This window comes from Schistocerca gregaria, chromosome 7 (genome assembly GCF_023897955.1).
Source record: "Schistocerca gregaria isolate iqSchGreg1 chromosome 7, iqSchGreg1.2, whole genome shotgun sequence".
Classification (NCBI taxonomy): Eukaryota; Metazoa; Arthropoda; class Insecta; order Orthoptera; family Acrididae; genus Schistocerca; species Schistocerca gregaria.
Genome location: NC_064926.1, coordinates 348,769,195 through 348,796,676, shown reverse-complemented (window position 1 = coordinate 348,796,676; position 27,482 = coordinate 348,769,195). Strand labels below are relative to the sequence as shown.

Genomic DNA, 27,482 nt, shown 5'->3' with positions numbered 1-27,482 from the left:
TTCCACTTCCACTGTAACCCATACATTTTTCATATCAGTCGCACCATTTTGGTTACAAGTACTTTGATAAGTGTTACTGCTCAGTTAGCCTGTGAAGTGTGCATGGCTCATGCTAACAATAGACTCTCTGTCCCTGGACAGTCACTATCATACACCAGAATGATTTTGAGAAGAGTAGAAGTGACCTGTTAGTGGGTGGAGCAGAGAGGACAGACAGGATGTGAGGTGATAATGGAAAATAACATCACGCAATTTGCTAAGGGGAAGAATGCTCACTGTGAATGCCCTTTAGCATTTGCACATACTGTGACTAATGGATAGACAATCACAGGATATCTGTTCTTAACTGGCGACATGGAGTTCGCCCAATGGAGGAATTCCATCCACAATAAAATCTGTATGTGATCATCCAGCCATGATAATTGTGGCTGGCACAAAATGTTTAGCAATGATGATGTTCAATAGTTTGCTTGGCCAGAAGAGAAACATAAACTAGCCAGTTGAGCTCTTGGGCGGGACCATGTCTCTGGAGAACACGAAGCAGTCACCTTGAAGGGGTCACTTAATGGCAGGTACTGGAAAGAGGAGACTTGTCATCAAGACAGCGCTGCCTGTTACTTATGCACTGCCAGGAGATACGCCAGCCAATCACAGCATTTCTACCTGCTGCCTTCACGGTGCTGACCTGCAGCATGTCTTATACCACACCAATAGAAACCAGATCACTGCATTACAGATCTCATCTATGTCTGCCTGCCAGTTCCATTTGACTCACAGTAATCACAATTTGAACACCCTGGTAATGACCCTGAGATTCTTGTAATGGATAATGGGCAAATTATTATTTCCTTTTTCATGAGTAAAAGTAATTTGTAAATTGGATTTGAATAACTGTGGTCCAAAGAGATTTATTTATGACTAATCTCCCTAAATTCTTGTTGCTAGCGCTCCTAATCATTGTTGCTTAATAAGCAAATGCCACACTCAAGTGTAATTAAAGAAATTGTGATTACTTTGATATAAAATGTAAATCCTGTGCAGAAGTGCAGTTTAATAATATACCATAAAAATTTTTATCACCATAAGGTCAAGCTTGGTGCATTTTTGCATTACTAGCTGCCCCAATTTCAGCAGTCATCTCCTCAGAAAAAAGTTAATAGATAAATAAAATAATAAAAAAGATGTTTACTTCAAATTGCAGTGTACACCTACTTGTTTTTGTTCTGGTCTTCAGTCCCGAGACTGGTTTGAAGCAGCTCTCCATGCTACTCTATCCTGTGCAAGCTTCTTCATCTCCCAGTACCTACTGCAACCTACATCCTTCTGAATCTGCTTAGTGTATTCATCTCTTGGTCCCCCTCTAAGATTTTTTGCCTTCCACGCTGCCCTCCAATACTAAATTAGTGATCCCTTGATGCCTCAGAACATGTCCTACCAACCGATCCCTCCTCCTAGTCAAGTTGCGCCACAAACTCCTCTTCTCCCCAATCCTATTCAATACCTCCTCATTAGTTATGTGATCTACCCATCTAATCTTTAGCATTCTTCTGTAGCACCACATTTCGAAAGCTTCTATTCTCTTCTTGTCCAAACTATTTGTCATCCATGTTTCACTTCCATACATGGCTACACTCCATACAAATACTTTCAGAAATGACTTCCTGACACTTAAATCTATACTCAATGTTAACAAATTTCTCTTCTTCAGAAACGCTTTCCTTACCATTGCCAGTCTACATTTTATATCCTCTCTACTTTGACCATCATCAGTTATTTTGCTCCCCAAATTTCAAAACTCCTTTACTACTTTAAGTGTCTCATTTCCTAATCTAATTCTCTCAGCATCACCCGACTTGATTCGACTATATTCCATTATCCTCCTTTTGCTTTTGTTGATGATCATCTTATACCCTCCTTTCAAAACACTATCCATTCTGTTCAACTGCTCTTCCAAGTCCTTTGCTGTCTCTGAGAGAATTACAATGTCATCGGCGAACCTCAAAGTTAATATTTCTTCTCCATGGATTTTAATACCTACTCCGAATTTTTCTTTTGTTTCCTTCACTGCTTGATCAATATACAGATTGACACCTACTTGTATAAACATATATTTTTGAGAATTTTTGGCTGTTACAAGTGTAGTGCATAACAATAAGCTATCTGAGTAACAGCATCCGAAAATCCCTGCATACTGGGAATTGACCATTACACATCAAGAGAGGCTGATCTGCCAGAATAAGAAGAGGCATGGGAATTATCGTGATGTCAGTAGAGAAGCTGTAACAACAGAATGGATCAGTCAGGAGAGCTCATGACTTCAGATGTGGACTAGTCATTGGATGTCATGTGTGTAACAAATCCATCAGTGACATTTACTCTCTTCTAAAGCAGCCCAGATCAACTACTGGTGATGTGATTTTAAAGTGGGTACATGAAGGAAGAACTGTAGCTTCATCAATACTGACTTCATGTATTGATGAACAGGGATCATCAAGCATTGCAGAGGGTGGTTGTAAAAATCACATGAAATCTGCGGAAGAGCCACTCATGAATTCCAAGATGCTACCAGCAGTCCAGCCCACATAATGACTGTGTAGGGAGTTAAAAAGAATGGGGTACAATTCTCAAGGAGCTCCTCCTAATCCAAACATATTTGTACCCAGTACTAATGTTTGAGGTGATGCAAGATGTGATGCCACTGGACAGTGGATAATTGAAAGTAAGTGATTTGGCGTGATGATTCATGCTACATCAAGTTGCAATCTGATGGAAGGCAAGGGTTTGGCAAATATTTTAAAAATGTTACAAATGTTACTTGCCGTCATGTGTAATACCAACAGAGAAGTATGGAGGAGGGGGTGTTATGGTATTGGGGTGATTTTTCTGGATAGGATGTGGTCCCCTTATTGTGCTTAAGAAAATGAAAAAAGCAGGAGTATGTGAACACATTTTATGGCACTGGAACTGCAGAGGAACAGTTTGAAGACGAGTGTATCAGTATGACAAAGTACCCTGCCATAAAGTAACATCTGTTAAGCAAAGGTTTGTGAACAATAACATTCCTGAAATGGATTGGCTTGTCCAGAGTCTCAAACTGAACAATGGAATACCTTTGGGATGAGCTAGAAAGTCCACTTCACTCCAAACTGCAGCATCCAACATCACCTTCATCCAATATCACTACCTTCTCTGATTTCGGCTCTTGAGGAAGAATGGGCCTCTATTCCTGTACAGACATTCAGACACCTCACTGAAAATCTCCCCACCAGAGTTCAAGCCATTGTTAAGGCAAATGGTGAACACCCTCCATATCAGTTCCACTAATAGGTGTCAGGACACCTTTTGAAGTATCTGCACTAGCTGAAGAGAAATGCAGAAAACACAAATCCAAAAACAATTTATTGTACTCACCAAAACGAAACAGTAATACAAATTCCAAAAGAACAACCAACTCTTCTCTACTGGTGTTGACACCAATACAAAATAACAACAATAATAACAGGAATGACCCGACTCCTCATGGGGAATGACAACAGTAAAAAATTCTACAATGTCGAGAGGTTTGTTGACTATACCAAGACCATCTACAAGAGATCTACCAGCTAGAAGAGGCGTCGGACCTTAGCTGCTGGGGCGGCAGCTCTGTATCCTTCAAAGTGCTGCATCAAACTCCCTTTTGCCAGCAGTGCGCCGCCTTATAAAGCCCGTTGGCAGATGTATCTGCCAGAACTATTTTCGATCACGTGCCTGATGTATCAAAGTAGTTCCTGGGCTAGCTGCGACCTCTGGTGAAGCTGTTCTGCAGGCTCTGCAAACGGTTAGTGGTCCCTGGTGGCCATTGGTGAAGACCTCGTGTCGGGTTGTGGCCACTGGTAAGTATTTGTGTTGACAAAACAGGTGACGTAGGATTTCCTTGTGAATATACACCCCCTGATGCAGGCATCCCATGTTGGTTGGAGATAGAGTGGGATACCGATGCAGTAGGCGCTACAATGTCCGAAGTAGGCGGCCTCAGCACTTTTGATCAGATAGAGTATTTTGTAGTAAATCAGTGTATGATTTAAACTTGTAGCACACATTATAACTATTGTATTATATCACATTTGGATTTCCCTTTCAACAGAATTGTATATTGTCTGCATTTACATAAATTATTAATCTTGAAAAAGTTTCAACCTTCCCCCCCCCCCCTCCAGAAATCTTGTTTTACGTGTTAAATTCTTCAGTTCTTATATAGAAACTGTAGTAATACCTTTAGGTTAACAGATCCAGAAATTAAAAGATAATGAGCAGGTCTGTTTTAAAGTTATTTGTGTATTCTTGTGCGAAACATTGCACCAGCCATAATGCAGCCCAACAGTGGATATTGTTCTCAAACGTGGGACGAGGTAGTTGATATTCATAAGCTGCTCTGAATGAGTTTGTTTAGAGGGCTCGTGAGATTTGTATGCCAGAGATACCAAAGGTACCTCAAGTACTGTCCTCTCCTGTGAATCCTGTCTCCTGTACAGCAAGTACAGTATCTACCAGTACGTGCCCACTTGACAGTGAGTCGCATGCCAGTGGTAGGTATAGGCATCCTGTACAGGTCAGACAGGGACCAGGAAGAACTCAGTGTTACACCCTTCCCCTTAACCATAAGTTCAAGGTGTTGTCTTCCACTGAAACTGAAAGTGAGTCAGTGAGCCTCATTTCATTCGTTGGAAAAGGTACTATGTGTAGTCTGTCAAGGCAAGGCAAATGCACTAATGTTGAGAAAGGGCTGAAATCACTAAAATCGAACAAAGCTACAGGTCCTGATGGACTCTCTATCAGATTCTATACTGAATGAGCCCCTCTTTTTAACTGATCTCCTGAACAAACAATCATGGCCAGTAGCTGGAAGAAAGTGCAGATCACACCCATCTACAAGAGTAGCAGAACTGGTCTACAAGACTATTATCCAATATTGAGAATGAATGCAGGAAACAATCCGCTAGGTTGTGGCTATGCCATGTCTCCATAATATCCTTTCTTCCTGGAGTTCTAGTCCTGTAAGTTACACAGGAGAAGTTCTGTGAAGTCTGGATGGTAGGAGATGATACAATGGCAGAAGTGCAGCTGTCAAGATGGGTCATGAATTGTGCTCGGGTAGCTCAGTTGGTAGAGCACTTGCCTGTGAAAGGCAAATGTCCCAGGTTCAAGTCCCAGTACAGCATGTTGTTTTAATCTGTCATTAAGTTTCATACCATACAATATTCTTGACATCCATTGACTGAAGAATCTTAGAACATGTTCTGAGCTCAAATATATTGAGATAAACTGAACAGAATGACCTTCTCCATGCCAACCAGCATGGATTCTGAGAACAATGATTATATGAAATCCAACTCTTTTCTCTCATGATATCCCAAAAACTGTGGATCCAGGAAGTCAGGTGGGTGCTGTAATTCCCGATTTCCAAAAAGCATTTGACTCAGTGCCACACCTACACTTATTATTGATAGTACAACCATATGTATGGGTATTGAATAATATTTGTGACTGAATTGACATTTTCTTGTTAGGGAGAACACAACCTGTCAGGTGTAGAAGTAACTAAATGTGTGCCCAGGGAAGTGTGCTGGGACTAATTGTTTGTGCTATACACTGAAGAGCCAAAGAAACTGGTACCCCTGCTTAGTTTCTTGTAGGGCCCCCGTGAGCATGCAGAAGTGCTGCAACACAACGTAGCATGGTCTTAGTAACATCTGAAGTAGTGCTGGAGTGAACTGACACCATGAATCCTGCAGGGTGTGGAGATCTCTTCCGAACAGCACATTGCAAGGCACCCCAGATATGCTCAATGATCTTCATGTCTGGGGAGTTTGGTGGTCAGCAGATGTGTTTAAACTAAGAAGAGTGTCAGTGGAACCACTCTGTAGTAATTCTGGAAGTGTGGGGTGTCACATTGTCCTGCTGCAGTTGCCCAAGTCCTTCGGAATGTGCAATGGACATCAATGGATGCAGGTAATCAGACAGGATGCTTACATATGTGTCACCTGTCAGTTGTGTCTAGACGTATCAGGGGTCCCTTATAACTGCAGCTGCACTCGCCCCAAACCATTACAGAGCCTCCACCAGCTTGTTGACATGCAGGGTCCATGGATTCATGAGGTTGTCTCCATACCAGTACACGCCCATCTGCTCGATATAATTTGAAATGAGACTCGTCCGACCAGGCAACACGTTTCCAGTCATTAACAGTCTAATGTTGGTGTTGACGGGCCCAGGTGAAGCGTAAAGCTTTGTGTCATGCAGTCATCAAGGGTACACGAATGGACCATCAGGCCCGAAAGCCCATATCGATGATGTTTCATTGAAAGGTTCACACTTGTTGATGGCCCAGCATTGAAATCTGCAGCAATTTGCAGAAGGGTTGCATTTCTGTCACATTGAACGATTCTCTTCGGTCGTCATTGGTCACATACTTGTAGGATCTTTTTCTGGCTGCAGCGATGTTGGAGACTTGATGTTTTACTGGATTCCTGATATTCATGGTACACTCGTGAAATGATCATAAAGGAAAATCCCCACTGCATCACTACCTGTAAGATGTTGTGTCCCATCACTATGCACCAACTACAACAGCACGTTCAAACTCACTTAAATCTTGATAACCTGCCACTGTAGTAGCAGTAACTGATCTAACAACTGTGCCAGTCACTTGTTGTCTTATATAGGCGTTGCTGAGTGCAGCACCATATTCTACCTGTTTTCGGATCTCTGTATTTGAATAACAATGCTTGTATATTTGAATAATAATGCCTGTACCAGTTTCTTTGGCACTTCAGTGTATGCAGACACTATGCAGACTAGACAGTATTCCAAGACTCCTTGCAGATTATGTTATAATAATGAAGTTCTGTCTGAAAACGGTTGCACAAACATTTCACTCGTTCTTGATAAGATTTCAAAAAAGTGTTAGTATTGGAAACTTGCTTTAAATATCCAGAAATGTAAATTATGCACTTCACAATACAAAAAAAATGTTATGTCGTATGACAACAATATCAATGATTCAGTATTGGAATCAGTCAACTTACACGAATACTTGGTTGTAACAGTTTATAGGGATATGAAATGGGATGATCACTTTGACTCAGTCATAGGTCAAACAGGTGGCAGACTTTGGTTCATTGGTAGAATACTTGTCAAATGCAATCAGTCTGCAAAGAAGATTGTTTACAAAACCCTAATGTGACCCATCCTAGCCGGCCTGAGTGGCCGAGTGGCTCTAGGCGCTACAGTCTGCAACTGCGCGACCGCTAAGGTCGCAGGTTCGAATCCTGCTCGGGCATGGATGTGTGTGATGTCCTTAGGTTAGTTAGGTTTAAGTAGTTCTAAGTTCTAGGGGACTGATGACCTCAGAAGTTAAGTTCCATAGTGCTCAGAGTCATTTGATTTTGATTTTTGACCCATCGTAGAATATTGCTCAAATGTGTAGGACTCTTATCACATAGGAGTTTCAGGGGACATTGAATGTATACAGAGAAGGACAGCATGAATGCGCACAGATTTGTTTGACCCATTGGACAGTGTCATGGAGATGCTGAAGAAACTGAACTGGCAGAACTTTAATATAGTTGCAAATGATCCCAAGAAAGTCTACATACAAATTTTTGAGAACCATCTTTAAAGAATGAAAGTAAGAATACACTTTGACTCCTTACATATCACTGCCATAGGGATCATGAGAACAAGATTAGATTGTTTAAAGCATCTGCAAAGGCATTTAAACAGCCATTTTTCCCACACTCCATATGTGAATAGAACAGAAATAAGCCTTAATAACTGATAAAGTGGGAAGTATGCTCTGTCTTGCACTTTGCAGTGGTTTGTAGAATATACACTCCTGGAAATGGAAAAAAGAACACATTGACACCGGTGTGTCAGACCCACCATACTTGCTCCGGACACTGCGAGAGGGCTGTACAAGCAATGATCACACGCACGGCACAGCGGACACACCAGGAACCGCTGTGTTGGCCGTCGAATGGTGCTAGCTGCGCAGCATTTGTGCACTGCCGCCGTCAGTGTCAGCCAGTTTGCCGTGGCATACGGAGCTCCATCGCAGTCTTTAACACTGGTAGCATGCTGCGACAGCGTGGACGTGAACCGTATGTGCAGTTGACGGACTTTGAGCGAGGGCGTATAGTGGGCATGCGGGAGGCCGGGTGGACATACCGCCGAATTGCTCAACACATGTGGCGTGAGGTCTCCACAGTACATCGATGTTGTCGCCAGTGGTCGGCGGAAGGTGCACGTGCCCGTCGACCTGGGACTGGACCGCAGCGACGCACGGATGCACGCCAAGACCGTAGGATCCTACGCAGTGCCGTAGGGGACCGCACCGCCACTTCCCAGCAAATTAGGGACACTGTTGCTCCTGGGGTATCGGCGAGGACCATTCGCAACCATCTCCATGAAGCTGGGCTATGGTCCCGCACACCGTTAGGCCGTCTTCCGCTCACGCCCCAACATCGTGCAGCCCGCCTCCAGTAGTGTCGCGACAGGCATGAATGGAGGGACGAATGGAGACGTGTCATCTTCAGCGATGAGAGTCGCTTCTGCCTTGGTGCCAATGATGGTCGTATGTGTGTTTGGCGCCGTGCAGGTGAGCGCCACAATCAGGACTGCATACGACCGAGGCACACAGGGCCAACACCCGGCATCATGGTGTGGGGAGCGATCTCCTACACTGGCCGTACACCTCTGGTGATTGTCGAGGGGACACTGAATAGTGCATGGTACATCCAAACCGTCATCGAACCCATCGTTCTACCCTTCCTAGACCGGCAAGGGAACTTGCTGTTCCAACAGGACAGTGCACGTCCGCATGTATCCCGTGCCACCAAACGTGCTCTAGAAGGTGTAAGTCAACTACCCTGGCCAGCAAGATCTCCGGATCTGTCCGCCATTGAGCATGTTTGGGACTGGATGAAGCGTCTTCTCACGCGGTCTGTACGTCCAGCACAAACGCTGGTCCAACTGAGGCGCCAGGTGGAAATGGCATTGCAAGCCGTTCCACAGGACTACATCCAGCATCTCTACGATCGTCTCTATGGGAGAATAGCAGCCTGCATTGCTGCAAAAGGTGGATATACACTGTACTAGTGCCGACATTGTGCATGCTCTGTTGCCTGTGTCTATGTGCCTGTGGTTCTGTCAGTGTGATCATGTGATGTATCTGACCCCAGGAATGTGTCAATAAAGTTTCCCCTTCCTGGGACAATGAATTCACGATGTTCTTATTTCAATTTCCAGGAGTGTAGATGAAGATGTAGATTTTTGTTGATTCAACTGCTAATGCAGCACACAGCATTAATCTGTCTGTGAGCTTACTCATAGTGTAAATTACATTTTCAGAGCGAAATATTCATTCTGGAAATAATTTATAGATCACGACTAAGCCGTTCTTCACAACACCCTTGCTAGAACGAGGTATGCAGTCATGTTTCTGCGAATTAGGAAAGTAGATTAGAGTTATTGCTACATCTACCTGGTTGTCTGTCGGGGACAGACTCGCATATGAAAGACAAAGGTACATGTTGACTTCCAGTCTGGTGCAAAATTTTGATATGTAAGGCACTTCAGATGAAAATTCAGCCTCACTCAAACTTTCTAGGCCATTGTCTAGTTCAGAACATGCATTCCTCACAGTTGTGAAATGTGGTACTGAGATGTGAACTACTTTTGTTCAGCACATTATAAAACATCAAATAATAGCAACAACATTTTACAGGAACGCTGTGCAAAACAAGTTACTGCTGGAGGAGATGGTAGCAGATCTAAAGGAGCGACAAGAGCGAGCAGATGAACGGGAGCGAGAGTTGGTTCGTGTTCAGGCCAGTTGTGAGACCCTGCAACACCGTCTTCAGGAGTGGGAGACTCTAGGACAAGAGGTCTGTGGGCCTGCAGAAAGTGAGTCATCTGCTTCTGCTACTACTCCAATGGCTGAGAAGGTTCGCTCTGTGGTTCGGGCCTTGCAACAGCGGGAGCTGTCTTTGAAGTCAGAGAATGGATCACTGAGCACAGAGTCAGTATTATTGTAATTAATATAGAAATAGTTTATATCATCAGTTATCACAATTTAGTTTTTGGTAGCTCATGCCAATAACACTATTCACCCAGTTCTCAATTTTTTTTGTTCTTCCTGCATTTGTTTCGGCATCTGTCTGCCTGTGTCCTCCCCACCCCAATTTTATTTACATTCTTTTGCATTTGTTATGTTGTTCATTTATCTCATGCCAGCTTACAGGAACCTATTGCAGACACTAGCAGAGATACTTGGCCCATTTGTCCTTCGTATTTATAACTTTTTTTCTATTGGTTTAGATGTTATCTGAAAAATGGCATGAAACTGGAAGAGAAAAAATGAGTTTATATGGGTGGTGGAATGGCTCTCACATTGTAAATAAAGTGAGGGAGAGGTGAAAAGACAGATTGAACAAAATAGGAGCTGTACTTCAGTTTGCTCATTTGTTGGTCAATTCTTGAGAACTATAGTAGTATGTGAAACCACATATATGTGCTTTTAACCTTCAGAAAATTTAATTTGGACATGCTACTCAATTTGTTGTAGTCTACTTGCTCCTGGGTGACGGTGACACATTATTAACATGAAAGGCGACATAGTCTTAGAACTTAAATATATTATTTAATTTATTTTTTGTATGTGATGGTTTTAGTACAGTGTATATCAGTTTTGTAATGTTATATACAGGAACAAGCTTTAACATTCCCACTGTCTCAGAAATTGTCACAAATATTATTTAATTTTCTTTTCAGATTGAAGGCTTTACAACTGAAATTTGATTCTGTTGTATCGGAACTAGATAAGATAAAAGCAGATACCGCCAAGAACCAGACAGAAGCTGAGCAACAAACATTACTGATTCGAAGACTACAGAAGAAACTACTTCTTGTTTCTGGGGTTAGTTCTAAATTGAAAAAGATATTTTTATTCCCAACTCCATTCTTTTATGTATATATAGCAGTTGTATATTTAACAAACTGGGTTTGTTAAAAACACATCATCTTTGAATAGTAATGATAATCCCATAAAACAATGTGGACACTTACCAAATTCAGAACTCTCCATATTATCTCCCACATTTCTCCTCCTTCTTGTGTTGTTTACTACCCATTTGCTTGCCCACCATTTTATTTTCATTCCAGCTATACTTAACCTTTCACCCTCCAATTTGTTCCCTGATCCACATTTTTTTCTAATAACTCCCATTGTGCATCTGTACATTGCTCACTGAGTATCTTTGTGTTTGATCTGTTTTCCCATTGAAAATCCATGTCTCATTGCTAAAAGTCAACAGTATGCGTTGACATTACCAAACAAATGTTTGACCATTGCATAAACCTGTAAATGAGATATATTCAAATAATTAGCCCTGTTATTGCAACACCTTTTAGATTTACTGACTCATATTTGTTAAGAATGTATTGTGCTCCAAAATCCTCGTACGACTAATTATCTGGTGTGTGACAAAAAAAGTGAAACACCGTGAAGGGGAGGAGGAAACAAAATGAAACTTAACAAGTTGAGATGTCTGTGATGTTATTTTAGTGATTAAAAATCGAGTCAAATTTATGGATAACTTGACATTACAAGCTCACTTATCAGTATGGTGTTCCATTCTCTCTGGCCTGGGTTTACGCACTGATTTGGTTGGGAAGGTTGTCGTAAAGCTGTTGTATCCTCTCCTATTGCAAGCTGTCCCACAATTGCTGTAACTGGTCCTTGATGTTCTGAATACCGACACTGGGACAGAGTAGAGATCTGAGCTGGCCCCACACATTGTCTATTGAGAAAAGATCTGGGGATCTTGTTGGCCATGGGGTAGTACCTCATCATTACACAGGCAGTTCATACAGTTACGTTCCATATGTGGACAAGTATTGCCCTGTTGATAAATGGCACATGTGAGGGATGTCTGTGACGTACAATTGTGCTGTCAGTATCCTCTATTAATACAAACCTTGATCTGAAGTCATACATGATAGCTCCCCATATCATGATGCCAGAAGAAACACCAAAACTTTGAAAGAGTGGGACCTTCTCTCTGGTTGCCGCCATAACTCTGTCGTGTGATGCTAACACTGTTTCTCACGAATACGCAGCATCTTCATGTCCTTCAGTCATCACTCCACATTTGGCACTGTTCGTGCCCCTTATATACTCTACCAGGTCTGATAACAACATAACACATGAACAACACTAATTTACTCTGGTGGCCATTTCATCGTTGCAGAAAACTGCATCTCATAATTGTTAACATGTCCACCAGTAGTGTATACATATATGAAGTTACATTGATAACTGGCTGTTCAACTTTTGTCAGGCACGCCAAAAGAACAGTGTGCCACTAACATCTGTCTGTTACAGAATGCTAAAATGTGTTGTGAGCTGAACATTCTGATGTGTCTAGGAAAAAAGCTTCCATCAGAGAATAAGCACAGTTTCAGAAAAAACAACTCACGTGAAACACAGCTTGCTTTATTTACCCACTGCATCTTGTAAATAATAGGGGCAGGTGAGGATATAGAGCCTATTTTTCTAGATTCCTGAAAGGTGTTTGACACTATACAGCATTATCCACGAATTACCAAACTATGATCATATGTATTACCTTTACAGATATGATTGCCTTAAATAATTATAACTGACACATCCCAGTTTGTCATCACAGTTGTTGGTAAATGTTCAACAGAAATAAAATTCATATTGAGTGTGCACCAACAATGCATTGTAAGACCACTGATCTTCTTAATATAGGTAAACATTATCTTAAACAATGGAATAATGACAATATTATGAAAAAGACAGAGTCCAACTCAACATATTGAGGAGATGTTGAATCGCAGATGTACACAACAAGAGTCCAGTCTCGGTGAGCAGAGATTGTGGCGATGTGTATGTGAGTTGTGCTTGCATGAATATGTGTGTGTGTGTGTGTGTGTGTGTGTGTGTGTGTGTATGTGTTTTTTACTTTAGAAGAGAGTCTTTTGGCCAAAAGCTTAAATGCATAGCAGCCCTTTTGTTGTGCCTGTCTGCAACTTAACATCTCCTCTATGTGGTAAGTAGCTATCTATCAGTTCCATAATATTAACTTTTTATCAAATAGGCTCAGCATCACTATCAATTTTGCCACTGACCATGTTGTAGTCTACAGGACAGTATCATTGTTGGATGATCATAGGGAATGAAGATTTTATGGTTGATGTTACTTCTGCCAGTAAAATAATTAAGTTGCATATCTGTACTGCTGAAATTATCTGCAAAGGCAAACCTGAGTTATTCCCCGGCATTATTTACTTAATTGAACTACTCCACTGTTATCAGTAACAAATGGAAAATACTTGTTAAGGAACTGGGCCGTACCTCCACTTTGACAGCTGCCACCAGTTCCATACCAAGAAGTCCCTTCCATACAGGCTAGACACCCATGGCCATCACATCTGCAATGATGAGCAGTCCCTCTCGAAATATACCAAGGGTCTCACCAACACCTTCACAGATCGTAATTATCCTCCCAACCTTGTACAAAAACAAATCTCCCTTGCCTTATTTTACCTCCCAAAGTCTCACCATCTGGCCATAGAGGAACATTCCCCTCATAACTCGGTACCGCATAGGACTGGAGCAGCTGAATTACATTCTCCCCCAGGGTTTTGAACTCTCATCATGCCCTGAAATGAGAAGTATTCTGCCCACTATGGTAATCCCTGCTCCCATCCCCCCCTTACCTCATGGCTCATATCCATGTAATAGACCTAGATGCAAGACCTGCTCCATACATCCTCCCACCACCACCTATGGTCACAAACATCACCTGTCCTGTCAAAGGCAGGGCTACCTGTGAAAGCAGTCATGTGATCTACAAGCTAAGTTGCAACCACTTTGCTGAATTCTATGTGGGCATGACAATCAACAAGCTGTCTGTCCACATGAATGGCCACCGACAACCTGTGGCCAAGAAAAAGTGGACCACCCTATTTCTGAGCATGCAGTCCAACATGACATCTTTGATTTCAGTGATTGCTTCACAGCCTGCGCCATAAGAAACCTGCCCACCATCACCAGCTTTTCTGAATTGCGCAGGTGGAAACTCTGCCTGCAATATATCTTATGTTCCCGAAACTCTCGTGGCCTCCACCTTTATTAGTCATTGTCCTCGCCCATCCAGCTCCTTCGCTGTTCTCATTCTGGCACAACATAGCCCTCATTGCACCAACATACCCAGTCTTCTTACTTCTCTCCTTTTCTTCTATTCCGCCCCCCCCCCCCTCCCCCACCTCTCCCCTGCCATCTGTCTAACCTCCCGACTGTACCTAACTGCCTTACCCTCTCTCCAGCTGCCCAGCATCACTTAACTGTACCCCGCCACTACCTTCTCCCCACCCCAGCCTCCTCCTTACTCCCACCCAGTTGCCACTCCATCACGCACTGCGACTGCTGCTGCTGCTGCTGCTGCTGCTGCTCGCAGTGTGGCTTCAGCTGCTAGAGACACTGCTCTCTCTCTCTCTCTCTCTCTCTCTCTCTCTCTCTCTCTCTCTCACTCTCTCTCTCTCTCTGTGTGTGTGTGTGTGTGTGTGTGTGTGTGTGTGTGTGTGTGTGTGTGTGTCAGAGAGAGAGAGAGAGAGAGAGAGAGAGAGAGAGAGAGAGAGAGAGAGAGAGAGAGAGTGCTCGCGTGCGTGGGCACATGCATGCCATCTATTTTCGACAAAAGCCTTGTTGGCCGAAAGCTTGTTTGTGACAGTGTTTTTGTTGTTCCAATCTGTGACTCAGCATCTCCTCTACATGGTGAGTAGCAACTATCCTTTTCGTAATATAGCTTAATACATTAGGTTAGATGTTAGGATTATTTTCTTCACAGATATGATACTCCTTTTAATGTGCTTCACTGACATCATAACTTTTCCAAAATTACAGAATGTTTCCTTTTTGTCCTACAAGATTTATTTATTCTTAAAGTAATCCAGGTGCTATTCCCTTTTCTTTCTTGTTGGTATCTACTTGATCCGAGTTACTTTTAGGGGAAAATGTTATTAGATTACAGTTTTACTAGTGAATGTTTTGTATTTTCGTTCAAGCCATAAGTTCATGCTTTGAAAAGCCTCCTCAAATACTCATATTTCTTTGTTAATAAACTTTATGAACTGCATGTCATGGTCTGAGAGACCATTTACAGTTGCTTTTGTGATATGAATTTATTCAGAAGACTTGTCTGTAAAGATACTATAACAATTGCAGTTAGGAGGAACAACTTGCCTACTTTCGGTAGAAACACAATAGAACTGATCGTAGCACTCTTAACTCCTACCACTCTTTCCCTCTTCATGGAGGAACAAGGAAATGGTTAGGGAGCTTGGATATGAAAAAGGATGGAACAGTATTGAAGGTAGGAGTTAGTGCATTACACCGCCCACAGCTCGAAAGGTGATACAAGAGAGAGTGTGTGAAGTAATGATGGATTAAAGGCAAAAAGAAAGAGAATTGAAAATATGTGAAAATAATGGAGATAGAGATGAAAAAGAAAGAAAAGAGAGATAGAGGAAAAAGGGGCACACACACATGCGGAAGATGAAATAAATAAATGTATATTGGAATAAGGCGAAATTCTGACAAACATTAGTATGGGAAGGGGAGTGGGGTGAGACTAATAAAGGTTGAAGTCCAGGGTCCAGGATATGTTGGAGAGAGAATTTCCATCCCTGAAATAGAGGGACACTGATATTCGAAGAAAATACATACGTCTCTTAGATAATGAGTGTTTTATTACTAATTATTTTGCAACAATCAACTCGTCTTTCTATATTTCTTGCTTAGAATATTATCAAATTTAATGCTACACAGTGCAAGTTCCAATATTTTGCTTCTTGCTAACAATACATTTAAATAATGAAACTATTAACCAGAATATTATAACAAAACCCCTTTTAATGACCATCGGAAGACCGAAATATTTTTTTTTTTCAACAGCAGTTTCCCTTAAATGTGGGATTAAGCCAAGTGCATGGAAGGAATGACCCAAAATAATAATTCAAGGATGTTTAAGTGATATAAGTGCTATTTAATTACAAACTTATCAATATCTTGTGCTAAAACTTTAAATACAGTACATGCACAAAAAGAAACATGCAACAGAAACAGTCTTTACATTGGCTTTGAAGCTCTTGCTTTTTCTCTAATAAAATTACACATATATACATTTTGTGTGGTTGTGTGTTTGAATATGTGTAATATTACTAGAGAAACAAACATTCCATGTGGTTGTGTGTACAAAAACGCGTAATTTTACTAGAGAAAGAGCAAGAGCTTGAAAGCTAGTGTAAATTATTTTATGTTTTGAAAGGTGGTAGAATGGATCAGAACAAGATAAAAATTCCAGTAAACATGGGCTCTAAAAGGGGAAATGAGCACTTGTTCTTTGCTACTATAAAATGTATATTTTCTACTGAACAAGTGCACATAGCTCTTAGGTGTGGATTTTAGAGCCCATGTTTATTGGACATTTTTCCTTGCTTTGGTCTGTTTTACCACCTTTCACATTTTTGGAAAACTTTTTTTTAAATGTCCTGTGTGTATGTTTTCTTCTAAGTGTTGTCAGGTGCATTTGTCTGGTGTTTTGGCAGATGTTTGCAATTTTATTTTTGCCAATATGGAGATTGACTCAGTCCAAGCAAATAGTATTCACCATGTTTTCCATGCAACATCCAGCACTGACAAAAGAAATTGGATTATTTCCCATTAAACAAAATTATTTTTAAAGCAGAATTTTATGTGTAGTGATCACAAATCAGTCTAGTGCAATATTTGTTTTACTAATATGTATTAACCACAATTATTGCACCTGGGAATGAGGGCACTTCAGTCAGCTTATCATGAGTTTTTATCATGGTAGTTCACAAGAGCACACTGAACCACTTGATGATAGTATATGCATAACTCTCCTGAAATCATTCGCAATGTGATTTGTTTTCCTTAGTCACTACTGTACTTGTTTACTGCAATGTCACTATGTGATTCTGATAACAGCCATGGGAGGTGAAGTGCAATAATGTAGTGGGTGGGTTATACTCATTACAAAAACAAAATTGAAAATATACGCCAATACACCAAAGTAAATGTGCCTTATATATACACTTTATTTAAAAATCAAAAATAGTTGATTGTTTTCTTCAGGGAAATTTCATGTGGTATTGTCATATGTTCTTCAGGGAAATTTCATGTGCTATTGTCATATGTTCCCACTTATAGGAATGCTGCCACATCTCGTTCCTTGACACCGTAAAAATAAAAAAATAAAAATAAAAATTAAAATTCCACTTCATTGAACATTGACATGTGAATGTTCTTCCTTTTGGATCCAAACAAAGCACTAGGGTTGGCAAGTAAGATTGCTTCTTTCTTTTGAATATGCTGCACAGTGAAGACTGTGCCAAATCATGCTGAAAATTTTTTGTTACATTTATCCTCGACATTGTGGATGATGATCTGGTTTTTCTAAATTGCCAGCTTTCTATGTTTTCGGGTCATAACTCTACTGAAGTAAACATTGATAAATTTGACATTAAACAACTACACTTGTCAGCTCGCACTTCGTCGATTCAGTGACTGTGACATCAGATCATATGATCAAGGCCACATGATACGCAGGGCAGAAATTGCTTTCTGATTAATTTGACACATTTTCTGGCATCATTACAAGGAAAATGGAGCTATTGACCAGAAGACAATGATCTAGGTACAGGTTGACTCAAAGAATCGATTACCTTTTACTCTTATTGCATGACACTCCCTTGGACATGTTAGGAATTGAATAAAACTGGATTTTAATTTGCAGAATATTTTCTGTTCATTCCTTAAAAGACCACTTTTTCTTAAAGTGAGGTTCATTAAATGTAGAGAGGAATAAAATAGTTCATATGGGAGTTTCACCAGCACAGACAGGAATAGTTGTTAAATGTAGGATTTCTTTAAAAGTGAGTTTTTAACTCTGAATGTTACTTTAATATTTTTATTGACTTTGTAACATTCACATAATTTACTTTTTTCCCCAAGCAGTGACACTCTTTTTCTACAAGAGTATATCAAAAACCATCTTCTTGCCTCATAGTTGTCAACTCAACTCTGAATCCCAGTAGATGTTCCTCAGAAGTTAAAACATTTCCAGCCAGAGGCAAAGTGATGTTCTTCACATTCTTTAACAGTGGAAAATCCAGGATGGAATGTAACAATACTGTGAAGAGGGAAGTTGCTACTCACCATACAGAGGAGATGCTGAGTCACAGATAGGCACTACACAAGGACTATCACAAATGTAGCTTTCGGCCACTAAGGCCTTTGTCAAAATTAGATAACAGACACCCACATATACACTCCAGCAAACACAACTCCCACACATGACTGCAGTCTCAGGCAACTGTGGCCACACTGCGAGCGGCAACATTAGCACGTGATGGGAGTGGCGACTGGGTGGGAGTAAGGAGGAGTGATAGTATGGTAGGTGTGGCAGACTGTGACATGCTGTTGGGGAGCACGCAGGAATGAGGTGGAAAGAGGGTAGGGCATCTATGTGCAGTTGGGAGGTTAGACAGAGGGCAGCGGAGAGATGGGGTGGGGGTGGGAGCTAGCAAAGAAGGAGAGAAGTAAAAAAACTGACACAGGGATGTGTAGTTCTGGAATGGGAACAGAGAAGGATCTGGATGGGAGAGGACAATGACTAATTAAGGTTGAGGCCAGGAGGGTTATGGGAACGTGGGGTACATTGCAGGAAAAGTTCCCACATGCACACTTCACAAAAGCTGGTGATGATTGGCAGGATGTCATTAAACTTTCTGGCAGATTAAAACTGTGTGCCGGACCGAGACTCGAACTCGGGACCTTTGCATTTCACAGGCCATCCTCACGACTTCACTTTTGCCAGTACCTCATCTCCTATCTTCCAAACTTCACAGAAGCTCTTCTGCGAACCTAGGGTAGAGCACTTGCCCACAAATGGTGAAGGTCCCGAGTTCGAGTCTCGGTCTGGTACGCAGTTTTAATCTGCCAGGAAGTTTCATATCAGTGCGCACTCCACTGCAGAGTGAAAATCTCATTCTGGAAGGATGTCATGTTGGCAGCATGCACAGCAACAGGATGGGCCACTTGTTTCTTGGCCACAGTTTGTCGGTGACCATTCATGCAGACATATAGCATGCTGGTTGTCATGCCCACATAGGATGCAGCACAGTGGTTCATTCTCTGATTCATAGGTTTCATTAAAATGCCACTTCATGGCAAATGGAAACTCTGCCATCTTCACCCAATGCTCCGGTGTACCACCAAAAACTAGTGGCCCGGACGTTTGAGTGAAAGTATCTTTGGTTCCCCCCTGTCCTCTATATAACTCAGACTCATAATTACTAGATTTTTGGAGATCCTGAGTGATCAGGAAAATTTTGTTATTCGGGGCAGAGAGAAGAAAACCAAGCAACACTCTTACCTTGCATCCAATCAGGTTTTAATTTGGTAAGCCAGCTAGTGACGATTTGACAGAAAGTCAAGGTCATTGTTTCATTCATTGAAAAAGACATTCCCTTCATCATTGACTATTGTCATTGACTCTATTTCTCTTTTTATTATGCTGTTCCTCATTTTTTTGTGTTTGATTGAATTGTGTAAATTTTGTTCCTTAAAAGAATTTTAATTTTGAGTTATACATGTTTCTTCTTTTGTAATAAATACAAAAAGTTTATTTCAGGAAAGGGACAGTTACAGATCACAGCTGGATAGTTATGAAAATGAACTTACCTTTTGTGCATCTCCTTCAACAATGTCTCGGACCCAACAACAGGCAAACAGAATAGAAGTACTACAAAAGACCCTTGATGGCTACAAAGACCTTGTAGAAAGATTAGAAGCAGAAGTGGCAAATTTTCAGGATGGGGGAGGTATGCTTTTACTCTTCATGTCCAAAAGTCATGTAACCAGTAATGATCTGTTTGGTGCTGTTCTTTAACTGATTATTGGCACAGTTGGCACATTCTTCACTTTAATGTTGCACAATGTGTAAACGCAGTTGTGTTTGATGTTTCTCTTGGTCATAATACCAGAGATTTATTTATTGTTACTTATATTGAAGTGTAATTTAATTTAACATACAGTTGTCAGTAGACCAGTATACACTGAGCCAGACCAGGTGAATTAAATATTGAATGCAAATTAATGGAAGGTATTGATAATACTGTACTTGCAGTTAGATTTAGATGAGTATAAATTCACCTGCAGTGAAGAGTCACAGTAGAAAACTATGAGAATTAGTTGTCTATTATACACCTTGTGCCAAACTGAGTTCCATCTGATTGCAGACTTGAATCACCCGCTATTTAACATTTTCTTTATTACCTCATTACTTAAATTATTATTTTTGTCACTGATTATTTATTTCTTTTTTGAAATAATTGCAGTTACATCTCTTTGTATCTTCGCATGTTAAACACTGAACTTACTACTTACCTTCCTCCCTTCCTTCTTTCCTTCCTTCACTGAATCACTGATTTGTACAGATCATCAAATTCATGTGCCTGTCTGCCGGCGCTTTCCCGCTTGGTAAGTCTTGGAATCTTTGTTTTTAATATATTTTTCCCATGTGGAAGTTTCTTTCTGTTTTATTTTCATGATGGAAATACTTGTAGATAACTTCCTGTGCCAATCTTAGCATTATTATCTCTGCTGTTTTCCCAGAACTTACTTCCCCTGCTTCAGCTTTGATTTAACAATTTTTGGGATAGGTTCTCAGATACGTAAAACTATTAAATTTATTACATTATTATCCAACAGATTAGGGAACATTAGATGTTGAGAAGAAAAGACTGTGGGTTAAGATTCATTATAACTACATGAATATAAGTTTCAAGGGAGCAGAATGGTTGACCAGTACTACTTTCATTAGATGGAATTCGAAGTACAGCTGACAGATACATTTAAGGTAGAAAGAACAATACCTATTGGAAGACAACCTAGGGTGCAGTGGAGATAAATGCTTCCTATTTACACTGTGTCAAAAGTATCTGGACCCCTAATAGCATATGTTTTTTTCATATTAGGTGCATTGGCTGCCACCTACTGCCAGGTACTCCATATCAGTGACCTCGGTAGTCATTAGACATTGTGAGAGTAGAATGGGGTGCTCTGCAGAACTCACAGACTTCAAACATGGTCAGGTGACTGAGTGTCACTTGTGTCATATGTCTGTACCCAAGATTTCCACACTCCTAAACATACCTAGGTCTACTGTTTTCGATGTGATAGTGAAGTGGAAACGTGAAGGGATGAGTATAGCGCAAAAGCGTACAGGCTGACCTCGTCTGTTGACGGACAGAGACCGCTGACAATTGAAGAGGGGTTGTACTATGTAATAGATAGACAGATCTCCAGACCATCACACAGGAATTCCAAACTGCATCAGAATCCACTGCAGGTGATATGACAGTTTGGTGGGAGGTGAGAAAACTTTGATTTCATGGTTGAGCAGCTGCTCATAAGCCACACATCACACGGTAAATGCCAAACGATGCCTCGCTTAGTGTACGGAGTGTAAACAGTGGACAATTGAAAAATGGAAAAATGTTGTGTGGAGTGATGAATCACGGTACACACATCCAGTGACAGGGTGTGGATAAGGTGATCGCCTGGTGAACGTTATGTGCCAGCGTGTGTAGTGCCAACAGAAAAATTCGGAGGTGTGGTTGTGTGACACTATCACGGCATAGGCCTACATTGATGTTTTAAGTACCTTCTTGCTTCCCACTGTTGAAGAGCAATTTGGGGTTGGTGACTGCATCTTTCAACATGATCGAGCACCTGTTCGTAATGCACGACCTGTGGCGGAGTGGTTACACGACAGTAACATAAGTAACATAGCTGTAATGGACTGTCCTGCGGAGTCCTGACCTGAATCCTTAAGAACACCTTTGGGATGTTTTGGAACACCAACTTTGTGCTAGGCCTCACAGGCTGACATCGATAGCTCTCCTCAGTGCAGCACTCCATGGAGAATGGGCTGTCATTCCCCAAGAAACCTTCCAGCACCTGATTGAATCTATGCCTGCGAGAGTGGAAGCTGTCATCAAGGCTAAGGGTGGGTCAACACCATATTGAATTCTAGCATTACCGATAGAGGGCGCCATGAACTTGTAAGTCATTTTCAGCCAGGTGTCCGGATGCTTTTGATCACATAGTGTCCATCAAGCCATTTATTACTACGATAAATTCTCTCTTCCTAACAAGTGGGAAAAATATCCTGTTATTTAATGTGGTTAGTGCTGCAAAACTACTTTTCAAGTTTTGAAACAATTCTGTGATTGCAAAACCTCAACAAAATTGTTGTGTAGTTTATCCATCTTAATGAGATAAGAGGCATATATCTGATGTAACACTTTCATGATGTATTACATATCTAGGTGTCTTCCGGTTGTTCAGATTAATGAAATCATACCATATTCCAACAAAACATGGTCTCACAATCATTAACTAATTTGTGTGGACTGAAGATGGAAATGCATTCCAATTTGTTATAGTGCAATCATTAGTATTATGTTTCTGTAGTAGTTGCTGCTGTCAGTACACTGTAGTAGTTGCTGCTGTCAGTACATGCATTGTGTTGTGGTGTCATAGCTAATAACTTCAATAAGAGCAAACAATGGTGCCATCAAGGTGCCAAAGTGGAATAGTTTGCACAGCCATAACAGCAATCTCTGTTAACTTGTATACTGCTAGTACAGGGTGCTAGCTGCTGTCAGCCCAGACCTCTCATGTTCAATTCAGAACTTAATCGCTGAGTTCATGTCCAGCTGTGCTCACCAGCTAGAAGCCACAAATCTGCAGAACATCCTCTTTTAACCTGTGGATATTACAATAAAATATTTGAGGGCTCAAGTTTTAAAGTTTTTTCAGAATGGTGTACTTACTGAAGCAGTCCAGTAAAATATATTTTTGAAATTTATTGGAGTTTGTATATTGACAATGAACTTGTTTCTGGACAATTAATGTAGTGTGCAACCGAATAATTTCATAATTGTCTCTTGCATTGAGTAAAGATTAAGGAAAAATTCTGACACATTTTGTCCTCTCTGCCCGCCTGCTCCCCTCTCTGCCCGCCTGCTCCCCCCTCTCTGCCCGGCTGCTCCCCCCTCTCTGCCCTCCTGCTCCCCCCTCTCTGCCCTCCTGCTCCCCCCTCTCTGCCCTCCTGCTCCCCCCTCTCTGCCCTCCTGCTCCCCCCTCTCTGCCCTCCTGCTCCCCCCTCTCTGCCCTCCTGCTCCCCCCTCTCTGCCCTCCTGCTCCCCCCTCTCTGCCCTCCTGCTCCCCCCTCTCTGCCCTCCTGCACCCCCTCTCTGCCCTCCTGCTCCCCCCTCTCTGCCCTCCTGCTCCCCCCTCTCTGCCCTCCTGCTCCCCCCTCTCTGCCCTCCTGCTCCCCCCTCTCTGCCCTCCTGCTCCCCCCTCTCTGCCCTCCTGCTCCCCCCTCTCTGCCCTCCTGCTCCCCCCTCTCTGCCCTCCTGCTCCCCCCTCTCTGCCCTCCTGCTCCCCCCTCTCTGCCCTCCTGCTCCCCCCTCTCTGCCCTCCTGCTCCCCCCTCTCTGCCCTCCTGCTCCCCCCTCTCTGCCCTCCTGCTCCCCCCTCTCTGCCCTCCTGCTCCCCCCTCTCTGCCCTCCTGCTCCCCCCTCTCTGCCCTCCTGCTCCCCCCTCTCTGCCCTCCTGCTCCCCCCTCTCTGCCCTCCTGCTCCCCCCTCTCTGCCCTCCTGCTCCCCCCTCTCTGCCCTCCTGCTCCCCCCTCTCTGCCCTCCTGCTCCCCCCTCTCTGCCCTCCTGCTCCCCCCTCTCTGCCCTCCTGCTCCCCCCTCTCTGCCCTCCTGCTCCCCCCTCTCTGCCCTCCTGCTCCCCCCTCTCTGCCCTCCTGCTCCCCCCTCTCTGCCCTCCTGCTCCCCCCTCTCTGCCCTCCTGCTCCCCCCTCTCTGCCCTCCTGCTCCCCCCTCTCTGCCCTCCTGCTCCCCCCTCTCTGCCCTCCTGCTCCCCCCTCTCTGCCCTCCTGCTCCCCCCTCTCTGCCCTCCTGCTCCCCCCCTCTCTGCCCTCCTGCTCCCCCCCTCTCTGCCCTCCTGCTCCCCCCCTCTCTGCCCTCCTGCTCCCCCCCTCTCTGCCCTCCTGCTCCCCCCCTCTCTGCCCTCCTGCTCCCCCCCTCTCTGCCCTCCTGCTCCCCCCCTCTCTGCCCTCCTGCTCCCCCCCTCTCTGCCCTCCTGCTCCCCCCCTCTCTGCCCTCCTGCTCCCCCCCTCTCTGCCCTCCTGCTCCCCCCCTCTCTGCCCTCCTGCTCCCCCCCTCTCTGCCCTCCTGCTCCCCCCCTCTCTGCCCTCCTGCTCCCCCCCTCTCTGCCCTCCTGCTCCCCCCCTCTCTGCCCTCCTGCTCCCCCCCTCTCTGCCCTCCTGCTCCCCCCCTCTCTGCCCTCCTGCTCCCCCCCTCTCTGCCCTCCTGCTCCCCCCCTCTCTGCCCTCCTGCTCCCCCCTCTCTGCCCTCCTGCTCCCCCCCTCTCTGCCCTCCTGCTCCCCCCCTCTCTGCCCTCCTGCTCCCCCCCTCTCTGCCCTCCTGCTCCCCCCCTCTCTGCCCTCCTGCTCCCCCCCTCTCTGCCCTCCTGCTCCCCCCCTCTCTGCCCTCCTGCTCCCCCCCTCTCTGCCCTCCTGCTCCCCCCCTCTCTGCCCTCCTGCTCCCCCCCTCTCTGCCCTCCTGCTCCCCCCCTCTCTGCCCTCCTGCTCCCCCCCTCTCTGCCCTCCTGCTCCCCCCCTCTCTGCCCTCCTGCTCCCCCCCTCTCTGCCCTCCTGCTCCCCCCCTCTCTGCCCTCCTGCTCCCCCCCTCTCTGCCCTCCTGCTCCCCCCCTCTCTGCCCTCCTGCTCCCCCCCTCTCTGCCCTCCTGCTCCCCCCCCTCTGCCCTCCTGCTCCCCCCCCTCTGCCCTCCTGCTCCCCCCCTCTGCCCTCCTGCTCCCCCCCTCTCTGCCCTCCTGCTCCCCCCCTCTCTGCCCTCCTGCTCCCCCCCTCTCTGCCCTCCTGCTCCCCCCCTCTCTGCCCTCCTGCTCCCCCCTCTCTGCCCTCCTGCTCCCCCCCTCTCTGCCCTCCTGCTCCCCCCCTCTCTGCCCTCCTGCTCCCCCCTCTCTGCCCTCCTGCTCCCCCCTCTCTGCCCTCCTGCTCCCCCCTCTCTGCCCTCCTGCTCCCCCCTCTCTGCCCTCCTGCTCCCCCCTCTCTGCCCTCCTGCTCCTCCCTCTCTGCCCTCCTGCTCCCCCCTCTCTGCCCTCCTGCTCCCCCCTCTCTGCCCTCCTGCTCCCCCCTCTCTGCCCTCCTGCTCCCCCCTCTCTGCCCTCCTGCTCCCCCCTTTCCCCTCTCCTGCTCCCCTCTCCTGCTCCCCCTCCTGCTCCCCCCTTTCCCCTCTCCTGCTCCCCCCTCCTGCTCCCCCCTCACTCTTCCCCCTCCTGCTCCCCCCTCACTCTTCCCCCTCCTGCTCCCCCCTCACTCTACCCCCTCCGGCTCCCCCCTCACTCTACCCCCTACCGCACCCCCCTCACTCTACCCCCTACCGCACCCCCCTCACTCTACCCCCTACCGCACCCCCCTCACTCTACCCCCTACCGCACCCCCCTCTCCTGCCTCTCCGATCCTGCCTCTCCGATCCTGCCTCTCCGATCCTGCCTCTCCGATCCTGCCTCTCCGATCCTGCCTCTCCGATCCTGCCTCTCCGATCCTGCCTCTCCGATCCTGCCTCTCCCTTCTCCCCTCCGTACTGCCCCCCCTCTCCCCCCGCCTCACCTCTCTCCCCCTCCCCACCAACTCTTTGTTTTCCCCCAAATCCTTCCCCCAGCCTCCCCACACACTTCCACTTACAAACTGACAGTGTTCTGAGAAAGCAAAATTCATATTTATATTAATCATTTTGTCACAGAACACCTTATTCCTTACTAACTTACATTTGAGATGTGATAAATACAGCTATAAACCATGAACCAGAATATCTCTCTTTATAGGTGGTGGGCAAATTTCAGTCAGATTGCAAAAGCTTGAAAGTGAATGTGAATCTCTGAAGAAGGAAAAAGAAGCTCTACAGAAACGGAGAGATGAGCTTGAGATAGAACTTGAATATAGAGCTCTTAAGGGTGACTTCAATCCAATGACAACAAAGGTGTTGCATTTAAGGTAAGTGCAACATAACTTCTCCCAATACAAGACATATGAATAAAAGCTAAGGAAATTTGTTAGTTACATTTCAGATAGATGAAATGTGATACGAATTTTCATCGGCTCTGAAGACTGTTTAGTACAGAGAAGTAGCTGTTTACAGTTGTTGTAAAATGTGGCAAAAATGTTTTTGTGGTGAATTTTGGGATGTGTATTGTTGTTTAACACAAGAGAAACAATGTATAGTAGCCATGTTTTAATAGAAATATTCTCCACCAAATGTATACGTATCTTGCGTAATCCTGGGTGCTACATCTTTATGATGTCAAAGCTCATTTTGACGTTACTGCATCATCACACGGAATTTATGCAATAGTTTGAATAAGTTTCAGTGTTACATGTTTACAATAGATTATATTTCACACACTAGATGCTTGGCGCCAAACATAAAACTTAAAAAGTCTCTTCATACAATATTTGGTCTAAGACTGAAGTAAGATTTACCTAAGACTGAGCTTTGGCAGCATACAAATTGCCTCTATATATAGGGTTTTAAACAATTACTGTCATTGTTACATACTGAATTTTGGATTTATACAATTAAAGTTTTTGCATATAGCTTCCCAAATTATAGAAATTTACATGGAATAAAAGTGAATAATTTCATACAAAGACAGGAAGGAGTCCGTTTCTGTTAACTCTATAAATTACATGTTTTATCATTGCAAAAATATATTTTGTTAATTTGCATATACAATTTATTTACTTAAAGGAAAATCATCCTATTATTTTCAGATGATCAGAGCAATTAGTTTTATTGAATGAAAGGCCTATATTCGATTAATTAAATTTTGAACAAGTAAAATTTTACCAGTCTGTATGGTCATAATTACAGTTCTATTATCTAACACCAATTACATCATAAGTATGTTTAATTCTGACTGAAAAATCATTGTGTCATATTTTTTATTAGAGATTCAAACAATTTTATGGTTTAAAAACATAAAAATAGCTGTCTCTCGATGACTTGGAAATATCCTAACTTTAATCGTTAATTACTCCATAATTGCAATAGCAAAATTATTCGTGCCATGTTCCTGAAGTTTGTATTGCATGTGAATTGTAGTGGTACATTAGTTTTTAATCCAGCATGTTTCCTTCATTCAAAATACTGGTGAGGCTCATTGTAAACATTGTCAAAACAGCAGTTTAAATTAGTGTAAATTACTATTATTGTTATTATATATGCCCTCTT

At 43.6% G+C, this 27,482-nt stretch overlaps 1 protein-coding gene across 1 annotated transcript in view; it reads left to right on the top strand.

Annotated features, from left to right (window-relative positions):
• Nucleotides 1-27,482, top strand: part of LOC126282515 (mitotic spindle assembly checkpoint protein MAD1-like) — a 90,019-nt gene that overhangs the window by 36,582 nt on the left and 25,955 nt on the right. The window contains exons 6-9 of the mRNA XM_049982173.1: nucleotides 9,764-10,057; nucleotides 10,810-10,954; nucleotides 19,782-19,971; nucleotides 26,077-26,245. Of these exons, the coding sequence (XP_049838130.1) occupies nucleotides 9,764-10,057; nucleotides 10,810-10,954; nucleotides 19,782-19,971; nucleotides 26,077-26,245 (798 nt within the window). The remainder of the gene's footprint in view (nucleotides 1-9,763; nucleotides 10,058-10,809; nucleotides 10,955-19,781; nucleotides 19,972-26,076; nucleotides 26,246-27,482) is intronic.